This window comes from Bos grunniens, chromosome 22 (assembly GCF_055505025.1).
Source record: "Bos grunniens cultivar Pamir isolate PY7600 chromosome 22, Bosgru_T2T1.0, whole genome shotgun sequence".
Lineage (NCBI taxonomy): Eukaryota > Metazoa > Chordata > Mammalia > Artiodactyla > Bovidae > Bos > Bos grunniens.
This window is the reverse complement of record NC_141186.1, coordinates 50,392,938-50,406,822: the sequence shown is the minus strand read 5'-3', so window position 1 is coordinate 50,406,822 and position 13,885 is coordinate 50,392,938. Positions and strand designations below refer to the sequence as shown.

The 13,885-nt window shown below is 55.5% G+C and overlaps 2 protein-coding genes across 4 annotated transcripts; both read right to left on the bottom strand.

Annotated features, from left to right (window-relative positions):
* Positions 1 to 1,036: 1,036 nt before the first annotated feature.
* Positions 1,037 to 3,938, bottom strand: TUSC2 (tumor suppressor 2, mitochondrial calcium regulator). The gene is made up of 3 exons (XM_086367933.1): positions 3,652 to 3,938; positions 2,436 to 2,556; positions 1,037 to 2,265 (listed from the first exon to the last, which is right to left on the bottom strand). Exons 1-3 carry the CDS (start codon positions 3,795 to 3,797, stop codon positions 2,200 to 2,202), a joined length of 333 nt encoding a protein of 110 aa, XP_086224059.1. The 5' UTR covers positions 3,798 to 3,938; the 3' UTR covers positions 1,037 to 2,199.
* Positions 3,939 to 4,763: 825 nt separating this feature from the next.
* On the bottom strand, positions 4,764 to 13,853 carry RASSF1 (Ras association domain family member 1). 3 transcript variants are annotated; one of them, XM_086367925.1, is made up of 6 exons: positions 13,367 to 13,853; positions 11,376 to 11,482; positions 7,125 to 7,229; positions 6,633 to 6,930; positions 6,394 to 6,509; positions 4,764 to 5,724 (listed from the first exon to the last, which is right to left on the bottom strand). In XM_086367925.1, the coding sequence occupies exons 1-6, from the start codon at positions 13,614 to 13,616 to the stop codon at positions 5,578 to 5,580; spliced, it is 1,023 nt and encodes a 340-aa protein (XP_086224051.1). In that variant the 5' UTR covers positions 13,617 to 13,853; the 3' UTR covers positions 4,764 to 5,577. The 3 variants fall into 3 exon arrangements, with proteins under 3 accessions (XP_086224051.1, XP_086224054.1, XP_086224053.1); XM_086367928.1 differs by lacking the exons at positions 11,376 to 11,482; positions 13,367 to 13,853 and adding an exon at positions 10,649 to 10,858 and having other exon boundaries at positions 7,125 to 7,417; XM_086367927.1 differs by lacking the exons at positions 11,376 to 11,482; positions 13,367 to 13,853 and adding an exon at positions 10,649 to 10,858.
* Between the last annotated feature and the right edge of the window lie 32 nt (positions 13,854 to 13,885).

Below are 13,885 nucleotides of genomic sequence, written 5' to 3'. Positions count from 1 at the left end.
CCCAGTGGGAGGGAGTGGGGAAGCACTGCCATGACCCCCATTGTTTCCCGCTTCAGAGTCAGCTAGGGCAGGCCCAGCACAGGGAGTTCCCCACACTGGGACAGTGATGACGGGATGCCATCCGGCACAGCAGAACCCTGGCCCTGGGGCAGTCAGTAGGAGGGGCAGTGAAGGGTGATAGGGCCTTGTGCCTGGCATCTTACTGCGCAAATGGGAAGAAACCCAGAGATGAACTTCAAGTCCAGACTGCAGAGGGTGATCCTGCTCCAGACTTGGACCAGTTTAAACCTCCAAAAGACAGGTAGGTCAACTTCCCAGACCCAGCAGCCTGCGTCCCTGAACTCTCTTTTCCCTTACAGGGAGTTGGGCTGATGGCCAAGGCTAGGCCTGGCAGAGAATTGGCCTCACAGCCCGACCTGAGAAGTGCAGGCCAAATGTTCACGGGGGCAGGCGGCAGGTGAGAAGGCAAGAGCAGAAAGGATGAGAGGAAGTACTGGGTGAATTGAGTTTAACCTGCTGGAACAGAAGCCCCAAGTCTACACTCCTGGTAGTGCCCACCAGGAGAGGCAAGTGGATTTGGGCTGCAGTTTTGCAGGAGGTCAAGGGCAGTGGCACCCACCTGGCTGCTGTCCACCTAAGGCTGGGCCCTAGAAGGTCTATGGGGCTTAGGCTGTGACCTCATGTAGGTTCAGCTGCCTCAGCTGGGGACAGAACAACTGTTCCAGACCTATCTGAGGTCACACTGTCATCTCAGGTCAGGCAGGTGGGGCCAATCCCTACTGAAGTATCCCAGGGCCTTCCAATTCCAGGGTCTCCACTTACTGAACCTAATACAGGAGTGGCTCTCCATCCTGAGTGGGTCTGTAGTGAGGTCTGTGTGAATACACTGCCACCTGCTGGTTGTAGCTGGGATGGCCGCACTCTGGACCTTGCCAAACATTGGTGCGACCTGAGTCCTGGACCCAGGTCTACCTTCTATGCCCATGTGGTAGTCCAGACACTGGGTGTCACAGCCTCAGAGGATGTCAGTCTTGTATGCAGGGTCTACAAATAATTTTATTGAACAAATAACACAACAGCCTTCCTAGATTGAGGACTACCCTCCCCAAGCCATTTCTCACACGCTTAAAGCACAGAGTTTGCACAGTAAGGAATTAAAAAAAAAATCATTTCTATGTAGAAATCAGACTCTGCCCCAATAACATCATGGACTAGACTATTTACAAGCTTTCACATTTTAAGTATTCCTATTATGGTTGTTTTCTTTCTGCCCCTATCCAGGGGCTCCAGTACTTTTCTCTTGACTGATACTGAAGGGAGGGGTATACTGTAGGGAAAAGGGGTGGTGGGCTCCTCAGAGCTACTGGCACCAGCCCTAGGGTGCTGTGCCTTACCACAGGGTGGTGGATGTGTAAGGGCAAGGGGGATTAGATACAGTAAGTGGGATGGGGCACAGGCATCCAGAGCCCTTCCTGATCCCCATCCACACCCTCTCAACTTGGGGTGGGGGGGGAGGGGGAGAAACAACTAGTTGCAGTGGGGAGGGATCGGGCCAGCCCTGGGTAGAGGGAGAAACCTCCCACACCAGTCCCTACTCCTATTAACAGCCAGCAAAGTGTCCATCCATCTGGGGCTGGGAACAAACGGGCAGGTAGGCAGGAAAAATCAGGCTTGTTCTGCCCCCAGCCTCTGTCCAACACAGGAGGAATCGAGGTAGCAAACGGCTGAAATGCTCCAACGAGAGGGTAAAGGAAGTGAGGAGGGAAAGGAAGTTCCCACTTTTGTAGAGCTCCCATTGCCCTGGGGCTGGAAAAAGGCAGACCTTGCTTTTAAAGTGCTGTAGCCTCTAGCAGGGCTGGGCCCTAGGCAAGCTTGGAAGAATGCAGGCCAGGCAAGGGCACAGGAACCAGGCATTCCTGACCAGCATGTGCCCTGCCATGCTCCTTGTAGGGATTGCTGGGAAAGGTGGACTGGTAACTCCGCCATCAGCCCTCACCAGCTTCCAGCCATCTCTGGTCCACATACAAACCAACACCCAACCAGCACTGTAGGACTGCCCTGCTCACAGCTGAAGGTTCCAGGCCAGTGGAGTTTATTCACGGTTGTGGCCCCAGCCTAGGTTCCTCAATGGAAGCCACACCTTGAGCCTGGGGGTGTCTTGCTGGGGCAGGGGGTGTTTACGCCTGCCACCCCCCAGGCTCACACCTCATAGAGGATCACAGGGAAATCCACGTGGATGCGGGGGGGATCCAACTTCACGGTGCCCTGCCATGGAAACAGAGGCTAGTGAGGGCCGGCTCAGGGCCCCTACTCCAGGAAGCCTTCCTGTTCCTCCCAGTGCCTCCCCCCACAGCCCCCACCACGACAGCAGACTCCATCTGGGTCTGCCTCCACACATTCAACACAGGCTCTGTGACCACGGCCCAGCCCCTCACCTGAGGAATCAGGTTCTTATGCACCCGCCTCAGCTTGGCCCGCTTCTGCCCGTTCTTGGTGACGATTGTCTCCTCATAGAATTCGTGAGCCAGATCCCCATCCTCGTCATAGAACATGGAGCTGTGCAGAGCGAGAGGGGAACAGGCTGGGCTGGAGCCCCACGCTAGTCATGGCAAATGCCATAGACCACAGGGAAGTATGCCCTCCCCCCAATGGGGAAGAACAACCTTGGTGGGAGAAAGGGAGGTTAATATGTTTGGAGAATCTTTTGCTTAGGATCTGGGGTCCACTAGAAAGTGGGGAGTAGGATGGTGGCCAGTGCTACTCTGTCAGACCCTAAGAAGAGAGGCCATACCAAAACGTCACTGGTTTGTTCAGCAAGAGTAGCCATTCGATCAGGCCCTTGCCTTCACCCAGGACTTCTAGAGTGAGAAGGATGGTGGCCTGGGCATGATGGTCTCATTCCAGAAGACACTGCTGGCCCAAGGCCAAAGCCTGAGATAGCAGATGCCCGAGCTAGGAGGGAGCCTGAAGGAAAAAAGGCTGAATCCTCCCCGGTCCAGGTGGCTGATGCAACCAGACTGCCATTGTTGGGGTCCCCCTAGATTCCAGCAACACCTGAGCAGCAGTCCTCAGGGCCCATCAGATCCAGGCCCATATAGTGCTCCTATCTGGGCCCCTTGTGGGAGGGGAGAGGTCAGTGCCCCCAGATCTGGGAAAACATACCTGGGGTGAGGGTCTTTTTCCCCAGGTCCCAGCCTCAACGCTAGGGCCCAGTCCTACTCTCCCAGCCACTACCCAGAGAGGTCCAACCCTACCACTGTGGGGAACGGAAACAGACAAAACAGAGGGTCATTCTTCTCTAGGGAGAACTGGGGGTGAGTGAGAATAGGAGCCTTCGGCTAGCAGGCTGGGATGGAAGGGATGAAAGGAAGAGGTTCTGGAGTCTCAGGGAGACCCTATCTTAGCTTTATCGTACGGAGGACCTGCCCAGGGACAAGCCTCAGGCCCACTCTTCTCCTAGGGAGACCTTCAGAGCAGCCAGGCCACGAGGAACCGCCTGTTCGGCTTTCCCCACCCTTTGTTCCTATGGGGACCTGAAATATGGGAGTCGTCCTGACTCGGGTGTAGGGGGTACAGCAGCGGGAGCGCCCCATGTCGCGAGACGCCCAGCCGCCCGTCTGTCCTCCCGGGGGCGGAACCCCGCGCCCTTACCCGCGGCGCGTGAATACGAAGGGGGGCACGACTCGGCCTCGCGGTCGCACCAAAGCTTGCTCAGCGACCGCCGCCTCTGGGCCGCCGCCCCCCGCCGCCGAGGTGAAGGGCCACAGGCCCCGAGCTTTGGAGCCGCTGGCGCCCATGTCAGGGCCGCCGGCGCATGGCGGGCCCGGCAGTAACTTCGCTCTTACAAGGCCGTCGGCGCCACCATACCGTGCCTGGGCCTTGGCTCGCAGATGCCGCCGCAGCCGCTGCCGCCGCCTTCCGCAGGGTCCGCTGTCTCCACGGAAACCTCACTTCCGCTTCCGAATGCGCCGCATGCTGCCCCCTCTGATTGGCTGCTTCTCTCGTCGGTCCGCGGGGCGGGACCAACAGCCGCCCTCAAATGCTAGGTACCCCAGCATGCACCGCAAGACGTCAGCTCCCAGCAGGCCACGCTCTCTCCAGCTCGGGCAGCTCCTACCAGGGAAAGCGGTGGCTGTGTCCTCCTCCTTATTTCTTTAGCTTGTATGGCGGCTCTTATGTCCCCAACCCCTAGAGGTCAGGCTCAGCGGACCTGCCCAATCACCGGGTACCTCCCCCAAACCAGCACTTTAGGGCCTGACTCCAGGCCAGACTGGTCAGTGCCCATCTGGCTTCTATCCCCATACCTTTTTTGCCATCCCCAATTGTGGCATGTGGAGGAGAAACTGAACCTAAATAAAATTAAGGAATTAGCCTATGGTTGTATATCTACATTCAGGGCCAAAGAACTTCAAATTTAGTGTACTTTCCAAACCCACCAGAAGCCTTGCTTTATGAAGGTTTGTGGACATTAACATCTGTACCTTTGGTACCATGACCAGTGTCTGGTCCACAATAGAATCTCAATATTTGGTGAAGTGCCTTCCACAGCATGGAGTGTGTGGTTTCTCTAAGCTCTGGCAGTTGATGTTCTTACCCCCACTACAACCTTAGCCACAGGGTTTGAGTGATGACTGAGTACATATCCATATACCACATCCTTCACAGATTTGTCCCATAGTTACTGTGAGCCTGTCCATCAATCTTGGCAGCCACTGGCTTGTGGGGCAATTACAGATGAGGGCCCATAATAAAGAATCCAAAAGCAGAATTCTTAAATCTTTATTTAGCCAATTCTCTCAGACCCCAGGCCCTGATGACTATCACCCCCACCCCTTTCCCCACAGGAGGCATTCAGCTGAGGCCACAAAATAGTACATACATTCGCACACATCATCAAAAATACCCAAGGGAAGGACCCTGGCTTTGACTGGCAAACAAGGCACAGACACCTGGGCCAGTGCCCACGTTCAGAGAGCCTGGCCCAGGGACATCCTCCTTGGAGGAGGCAGAGGCACTATTGCTGCACCCTTAGCCAGCACTCCCTGACCTGAAGGTGTGTGAGGAGTCAGAGGGTGCTGGAGAGGGAACCCTAGACTCTTCCTTGATGCCTGTCTTATCTTGAACACCCACCCTTGGTTCTGATAGGGCTATCCTGAGACACCCCCCTCCCCCATCCAAGACCCAAATCACACAACCGTTCTGCATAGACAAGGGCCCTCATCCCTGCAAACGACCCTATTCTGTTTGTAGGGTCTCCAAGATTCTCATATCTGAGACACAAATTTAAAGAGACTTCTGTCTCCTCTACCCATGCTGCAAGCCTGGAGCAGCTTCTCAGGGCAACCCTGGCCCACCATGACCCAGTACGTGACAGGCAGAAGGGTGAAGAGCCATGCTCTGCTCCACCCACTGGTGGACACAGGGGGCCAGCTCCTTCGCTGTTCTCTGGGCTCGTTCCCCCAGCAAGAGAGGGCCTCCATGCACACTCATTCCTCAGGCCACAGGGGCCTTTGCACACTCACACGGCACGCCCTTGGCGCTGCCTACTCTCCTCCTTCCACCCCAGGGTACAAGAGGTCACCCCAGGGGGCAGGCGTGCAGGGCTTCCTGGATCTTCTGGCGACAATAGGAGTACTTCTGCAGGATCTGGCGGAGGTGTTCCTCTTCCTCCCGCTGCAGGATGCGCAGAAAGTTGTGTAGCTCAGGCATGCTGAAAGCGTCCCACTGGAGGGGGAGAAGGGAGACACAAGCTACAGCAGGCACTACCAAGCTGGCAGGCTCTCCCGAAAGAAGATGACTTTATCACGATCATGCAGCTAGGATGGTGCTTTCCAGTGTCAGGTTCTTGCCTGAGTGGTCTGTGTTAAGATTCCCAAAAACAATACATAGAGAAGATGGGTCCCACAAAGTAGGGCAGTGATCTTGCAGACAGGCAACCAAACCAATGTTCCTTAGCTACCTGTGGACAGGTCATGCCTCCTTTCTCTGAGTTTAATCTCACTCTGCAGAGGCACTACCTTGGAGCTGGAGAGCTTCCCGGTAAAAAGTTCTAGTGCCTAAAGACGGGCACCTCCGTGTTGTCCTGTGCCTATCTGTGTGGCTCTGACCTGGCCTGAGATCACCATGCCATCAGATGGACTCCTGCATCTCCTGAGGACTTCCCACGACAGGGAAGAGCAGTGCATCAAGATAGTTCTTCCTGGTTTCCTGAGACGAGCCCTAGACCTTGGCATGAATTTCCTGGAAACCTCCACTTTAGCTGCAAGGCTCACACACTTCTGCAGAGGCTTTGCAGGGCTTGTCTGCCCTGTTGCTCCTTCAAGTCTTACGGTAGCTGCAACCCTCCAGTCCCACCCAGTCACACCCAAAAAACTAAGGAGAGCTGTTACTCACATTCACCTCCCCAGAGTCATTCTCCTTCAGCACAAAGCTTAGGGCCTTCTCACTGGGCCCTGCAAGGAGCCGGAGGCGTAGGGGCTGCTCATCATCGGACAGCTTCCGGAGGTACACTGTGGGCCAAGCAGAGGGAAGGGAGGGTTTAACTAGAGCCAGGCACAGCCCCCTCAGCTCCTGCATGCACAGGCACATGTATATATACCCTCACACATGGTGGGATGGGGTGGGAAGCCCACCTTGGCCATGGCGCTCAGCCCGCTCAAAGAGTGCAAACTTGCGAGGGTCATCCACCACCAGGAATTTACGCAACAGGGCCTCGATGACCTCACGTGCCCGCGTGCGTGACAACACGTGCAGGTGCTTGACAGCATCCTTGGGCAGGTAGAAGGAGGTGCGGCGTTTCACAGCTGTGCCCCGCCCTGGGCCTCGCCGGGCATCCTGCAGGGAGGGTGGCTTCTTGCTGGAGGGAACTGAGACAGGGCGCACCAGCTTCAGTTGAACCTTGATGAAGCCTGTGTAGGAGCCATCCTTGTTCTAAAGAGGAAAAACCAAACTGTGATTAGGTGCCAGGTGAGATGCAACAGGACTGGACCCTACCAGTCCACTTGGGGCTAGGGTGGGTGTGAATAAATCACTGCTCAGGCCTTCCCAAGAATACCTCAACTCTGACCTTCTGGGCATCAGGCACGTGGCTGGGTTCCTATCTCCAGAACAGGCTGTCAACTCACCAGGCTCATGAACAAGTTGCTGTTGATCTGGCCATTGTACTCCTTGATCTTCTGCTCGATCTCAGCTTGAGAAAGGTCAGGTGTCTCCCACTCCACGGGCTCATCCTGAAAGATGGGCAGGCATAGAGAGAGGGCCCTCACAGAACCCATTCCTCTGCAATGCATGTCGAAGGCAAGAAGATAAACTCCGGGTGGACCACTCTGTAAAATGGCCTGTGGGCAGCCTTTGGAAACTGACGGACACAGTTCATGGCCTGATGAGAGGAAACCATCACAGCTCCTGGTTCTGCATTCTATGGACACAGCCAAGGCAGAATCATTTGGCTTCTCTGCTGCTGGCCTGCAGCCTCCTCAGCCCTGGGGAAGGTTCTAAGGACACCTTGAAATCAAGGCCAGGATAAGATCAGGGACTCTGAGAAGGAACATCTTGATCTCAGCACCCTAGTTGGGTGGGGTCAAGGTGTATCCTGGAGAAGGCAGTTCACTTTGCCTCTTGGCCTTGCCCATGACTCACCGCAGGGGGAGAGGTATAGGGATTGGTGCACACCAGGAGACCAGCCACCAGGGGGCAGGAGGAGAGGGGCAACTGCTACCACCTTAACACTTCTTGGTGGGGGACTTGGGCCAGGCCTACATGTCTCAGACACAGTGAGAAAACCACTATGACATGTCATTTGATCTTGACCCAAGTTGCACAAAAGGCAGCCTCAGGCCAGGCTCCAATCTGCCAGAGGTGGACATGGGCAGCCTTCTAGTAGAGCCTGTCACACAAGTGCCAAACAGGGAAGCTTATGCACCTCCTCCCTGCTGTCTAGAAGGTTTAGCCCAAAGATTTTAGCTCCGCCACTCAGCCCTTCCCCTTGCTCCTCCAGGGACTGGATTCTTGTCAGAAGGGTGGCGTATGGGCCAGGGCTTCAGCCAAACTCCCTTGCCTCATTGCATCAGCCTTACTTCCTGTTGACGTCAGACAGGCCCTAGTAGGAATGGGAGTGTCACAGACTCAGCTGAGATCATCACTGACCAATGCACTGTCCCAGAGAAGTTCCCATCAGAAGGTCTTCTGCAGAATAACCTTAATCTTGTGCTCAGCTTTGAGCCCAGGACAGCCAGACTTCTTCCTGGCTACTGCTTTGGAGCCCCCTAAGCTTAAACCATCTGATGGCTCAGATGGTAAAGAACCTGCCTGCAATGCAAAGAGACCTGGGTTCGATCCCTGGGTGGGGAAGATCCTCTGGAGAAGGAAATGGCTACCCACTCCAGCATTCTTGCCTCGGAAATCCCATGGACAGAGGAGCCTGGAAGGCTACAGCCTAAGGGGTTGCAGAGATTTGGACAGGACTGAGTGACTAACACTTTCACTTTCAAGTTTACACCATCTCATGCGAACAATAGGAAGGACAGATGAGGGGGTAGGGTAGAGTTCACAGCCTTTTAGCAATATGCTCTTCACCTAGTACCTGCAGCTGTTCAGCTGTCAGCAAGCTGTTGACACTGAGGACTGAGGCTCTGGAGAAGCCTATTTGCTTCCCCAAGCTTCCAAAAGTCTCGTAGATAGAAAAGAGCATTGAGAAATGAAAAACTTGAGCAGAAACCTTGTTGTAGACAGTTGGAAATCTTGTAGGACTGGTAAGAACAAATGGTCTGGATCCTGGAAAATGAGAGATGTGGGGGGATAAAATGATGGCCAGAGGGGCTGGGAATAAAGGATGGAGTGTTTGTTCCATCCAAGGAGAGGATTTTGGACAAGGCATGCCCCAGGAGAAAAGACTGTCAGGATGGAAGAGGTGCTAGGGGCAGGAAGAAAGCTGAGCAGAATCCAGTGCCAGGGCAAGAAGGAAGAGAATTCTGTTTACAGAACAGGGTGATCAAAGGGATGCTACTCACTTATTCCCCTTCCTTATGATGGCTCTGAGCTCTAGCCTGGGTCCTCCCTCTTCCCTTCCTGGGTTGTCCAAGAGCTCCAAACTGGGATGCACTGACCTCAGTTCCAGCCCCTTCCCAGTTCCCTCCAGGTGAACCTCCCTCAAGGACTTGGGACTGGAGGTACTGCACTGTCCTGCCAGGATTCTAGAGGAGAAAGTTTCATTTTTCCATTTTCTAAAACTGACTGCTGGAGGAGAATTCCACAAGTTGTCCCAGAGGGACATACAACAGGACCTTGGAATTTCCCTTCTGCTGCACTCTAGCCACTCACCCTCTACTCTGCCACTGTCCAGAGTGACTGATGGTTTTTTTTTTTCATAACTTATTTTTAACTGAAGGATAATTGCTTTATAATATCATGTTGGTTTTTGCCATACATCAACATGAGTCAGCCATAGGTATACATATCTTACATACAAGATATGTATGTATCTTGGGACTCCACAGCCTGCTTTTCAACTGGTTAGTGTTTTGTGGTTTTTCTCACCTTTCCACGATGGAAAGTGGCTCAGGCCTGAGTGACACAGGGACAGTCCCAGGGATCCACCCTCAAACCTTGCACCCAAACTCTGGACTGAGCTTTCAAGGTATAGAATTTTCATCTAAATAATCACCCATAATCACCCATAACTCCTTTCTCTTGGCTCATGTAAGGAATTCTGCCCCATTGCTGCCAGGTATACTGAACTTCACTTCATGGTCCCCATCTCTCTTTCCTGCTCTGCCGAGGTGTACCAGCTCTGAGCCTGGAGGTCACACTCATGGTACACAGCACAGAGGTCTCTGATAATGGGGACATCTGGGAGGCTCTCAGAGGCACAGCTGCTCCAGTACCACACTTTATAGTCCTAGATTAGTAACCCCTATCTCTTGATTCCGCTCAGGGCATTTTACAATCTAGCCTTTCCCACCTTTCCTGGGTGAAGTGTTCCTGAATGCTGACAGTCCAAAACAAGGCTTCCTTTCCGGCTATTCCCAGATCCCCTGGTCTGCTCTGATTTTTCTATATATGCTGCCCAAGCGAGTACTCCTGGTCCACTGAAGAGGAGGGTAGACTGAGAATCTTCCACATTCCAGCAGCTGGTGACAGGCCGGGACCGGCAAGAGGTGGGGATCAAGCTAGCTCCATCCAGGAGTGGAAATGGAGGGGCCTGGACCTTCCTTTGCTTCTCTCCGACCTTCCTTTGCCTCTCTCCTAAACACACTTCTCAATTCCCGGCGAGGACTCCTCCCCCTCCACTTCCTCCAGGTCCCCCAGAGAAGGGATGGGAGCGCCCACACGCGGAAATCGAGGTGGTAATCTAGACTGCACAGTCAGCCTTAGTAAGGGGTAGATAATGCCTGCCGCTGGTCTACCCCAAGCCACTCAGCTGTTTCCCCTGGTTCAACCGGTCTGTGACAGAAACAGCAAGGGCTCGGCACCCAGTACCGATGTGCTGAAAGCCAGACACACGGTTCCGAGGGCTGGCCCCGGTCCGGTTCGAGATCCACGCTGACAGGAGAGCGGAGCGGCCCACAAACTCTCGAGACTGCAACGTACCGTGGAGGGGCGGGATCCCAGCGATCGCCCCCGCCCGCCTCCCTCAACCTCCAGTCCCCACCTGGTCCCGACGCGGCCTGCGCGCCAGCGAGGTACGCGCAGTGAAGTACTGCTCGAGCTCTGAGTCCGAGTCCTCCTGGCTGCAGTAGCCACTGCTTGTCGTGCTGTTCCAAGTCATCTCGAAGGAGGGCGTTCCCGCGTCCGCCTCACCCATCGCCACGCCCGCCAGTCCGCCAGCTCCGGTGCACCGGTAGACTCCCACCACCGCCCCAAGCGCGTGTACGCGTGCGCACCCGTATATGAGTGTGCGTGCGCCGGAACCAGTGTCCGCGCCGCAACCGTTAACACTGAAACGTAGACAGCCAGGATCTAGCTGTCACCTCATTGGAGGAGGGATGTCGAAGGGCGGGGTCACACACGCCTCGCCTCCAAGAATGATCTCAGCCCTCAGTTCAGCGCCGTCTCGCAGGCCCCGCCTCCCAAGGGACACTATGGAGCTTGTGCGCATGTGCACCAGCGTGGCCTCGAGGCCGGATGCAGCTGCGGGAAGGTGCGGAAGTTGTACTTGCGCGTAGTCTGGGCGGCTCCGGGCGGTTAGGGCCGAGTCAGCAACCCCCCGGCACCCCGTGGAGCCCGCGCGCAGAATTAGCCACTCTCTGCCACCGGGAAGTCGGCTATTAAAACGTTTATTGCGCGTAGCGCCGGGCGGCCCTAGGGAACGCCTGCAATGTGGCCCGCTCGTCCACGCATCCCTGCCTTGCCCGTGAGCTCCCCAGTCCCGCGCTCACCACATTCGTGTCCCGCTCCAGCGCCGGTTCCCAGCCCAGGTCCCGGGGCCCGCAGCAGTCTAGGGAGACGAGCGCGCGGCAGCGGTAGTGGCAGGTGAACTTGCAATCTGCAGAGAGGCCTGGCCGTAAGGTGGACGAACCCCAGCACCAGCTCGGAGGAGCGTCCCAGGGACAGAAGCGAAGCCCCGGGATGAAGGCCGTTGCTCGTCGTGTTCTCCATGACTGGCCTTATCTCAGTTCCCGTTAACACCCACTAGCACTCAGATTTTAGAGTCTCCCCCCGTCCCCCCCGCCCCCAGCGCCTGGAAACTGGCAGGGAAAACTTCATGCTGTTAGGGATCCGGGCCTGCTCAGCAGTTGGATTTCTAGCGCCTAGGGCAGAACTTCCCCTTCCTCATTATCAGCGTCCCTCCCTCCTCCCATTTACTGGAGGGGGAAACAAAAAAACTTTTAACTCAGTGCCGCTTCATGTCCTTTTTCTCTATTCCCCTTACACTCAAAACTTACCAACACTGGTCTCTTAATTCCTCCCCTTCATCCTCTACCCATTCCAGTCAGTCTTGTTCCCCTCCCTCCAGGAAACTCAGAGACCGCACCGCGGAATGCGGTGGTCCCTTCACCTCTTCAGCATCCTCCGATGCTTGCTTTCCGGATTCCCCGGGGGGCCCTCACTACCGCGGTTTTCCTCCCACCTCACTGTAGCCCTTGCTCAGGGGGCTTCACTTCTGTTTCAGCTTCCAGATCTAATGGTGGGGTGTCCGAGGCCCAGTCCTGATCGCTTTTCTTCTCTGTGTACACTGACCTACCTTACATCCAAGGCTTCCATCTGACCTCCTTGAGATCAAATTCTGTGTGTCAGTATCTTCATTTGGCTGTCCAATAAACATTTCAAGCAGACATGGCCAACATTTAACTCACTTTCCTACTCCTTTTAATTCTTCACTTCTCCTCACCCCTGCCCTTGCCAGAGTTCCTCAACTCAGCAAAAAACAAAAACCAAACCACCCCAACTCATCCTTGATTCCTCTCTTGTTTCTGCCTCTGACACACACCCAAATTGTCCTGTTTTTCATTCCCATGGCCACTCCATTTCTCCTTGGGAACACTGCTATCTCCCAGTCCTTGTCATGCTTTGTATGCTGCCACAAGTCCCATACTCATCCTAGCTGAATAAAGATAAACTCCTGTACTAGATAAGAGAGTCTCCATCACACACAGGCTTGGGACATCTTCCCTAAGTTCCTAAATGGGCCAGAGCAGTGATTCTCAACCCAGGCTACACATTAGAACGACCTGTTTTTAAAAATCGCTGGTACACTCCCAGTGACCTGACTGATTCAACAGATCTGCAGTAAGATCCAAGGGTAGGGGTTTGGAGGGCAATAAAAGCATCCCAAGTGTTTCTAGATGGTGTATGGCCAGTCAGACAGCAACCTCAGCTTGCTGGTGATTTCTGGGAGGGCAGAAGCACCAACTGGTGTGTGGTTGTGTTTCATGTTTTAGCAGCTGGTTGACTGAACCTGCAATAGGTATTTGCTAAAGGCAGACTCAAAACTCCTGCTTGCAGCCCTGTGCCCAAGTTTCTGACTATTTCCAGGCCTTCTCCCATAGGTGGGTAAGTTCCCTTCACCACAGGCATTCTCCTGGGGGACTTGGCAAGTGAATCTTTCCAAAGGGTCAAGTGTAAGAATGTGAGTCCAGAGAATGACAGGCACAAGCCTTTCTCAAGAAGGGCCAAGGCAGTGGTTAAACTTGAAAGTAGCACCTTATTTACAGACAAGCGCGTTTGCCTAACTGTCTCAGAAGCAGGTGGAGCTTGGCAAGGTTATAAACTATCAGCCCGCACTCTCTTGTGCTATGGGGCAAAGGTAACGGACCTGGTCCGTGGGGACCGTCCCCCCGACCCCCTCCATCGCAACTTGGCCCTCAGCGACGGGGCTGTCCCTTGGCTGCCCGTTTCGCTCCCGCCAGTTCTTGGGTCCGCTACTCACGCGCGCACTGCAGACCCTTGCGCACGACGCCCCAGATGAAGTCGCCACACAGGTCACACCACGTGTGCGTAGCGGGCCCCGCGGGCTGGAAGCGGTGGCCCCGGCCCGGGACCTGCTGCCTTGCGGCGTTGCGCGCTGTGCCCGGCGCGATGCGCAATGCATTGGCACGCTCGAGCCGGGTGCGCCCCGGGGCGGCGCACCGTTCGGGTGCCAGTTCCCGCAGTTCAATGAGCTCAGGCTCAGCGGACATGGCCCGGTCGGGCCGGGTCTCCGGCCGGTTCTGGGCGCTAGCGAGCGCGGGGCGGGAGGGTCCGCGGGGCGGGCCCCGATTCGGCGCCGCCTCCAGGATTCAGGCAGAGCCGCGGGAGAGCAGAGGACAGCGGCGCAATGGAAACCTGGGCGCCCGCGCTGTGTCGGCCCGCAGGCGGAGTGGGACGGCGGGTGCGGCTGGGGGCTGCTCTCTCAGAGTCCCCGCCCTCCGTTTCCTATCCTCCCTTCATCCAGCGAGCCACTCCCCTC

Excerpts from the sequence above, each read along its gene's own strand:
- TUSC2 (XM_086367933.1), bottom strand. The coding sequence starts at position 3,797 with ATGGGCGCCAGCGGCTCCAAAGCTCGGGGCCTGTGGCCCTTCACCTCG. Across the intron at positions 2,557-3,651 it reads TTCGTATTCACGCGCCGCGG|CTCCATGTTCTATGACGAGG; the intron begins GTAAGGGCGCGG and ends CGCTCTGCACAG. Across the intron at positions 2,266-2,435 it reads ATAAGAACCTGATTCCTCAG|GGCACCGTGAAGTTGGATCC; the intron begins GTGAGGGGCTGG and ends TTTCCATGGCAG.
- RASSF1 (XM_086367925.1), bottom strand. The coding sequence starts at position 13,616 with ATGTCCGCTGAGCCTGAGCTCATTGAACTGCGGGAACTGGCACCCGAA. Across the intron at positions 7,230-11,375 it reads TGGAGCGGGACACGAATGTG|GATGAGCCCGTGGAGTGGGA; the intron begins GTGAGCGCGGGA and ends CCCATCTTTCAG. Across the intron at positions 6,931-7,124 it reads GCAACTTGTTCATGAGCCTG|AACAAGGATGGCTCCTACAC; the intron begins GTGAGTTGACAG and ends TTTCCTCTTTAG.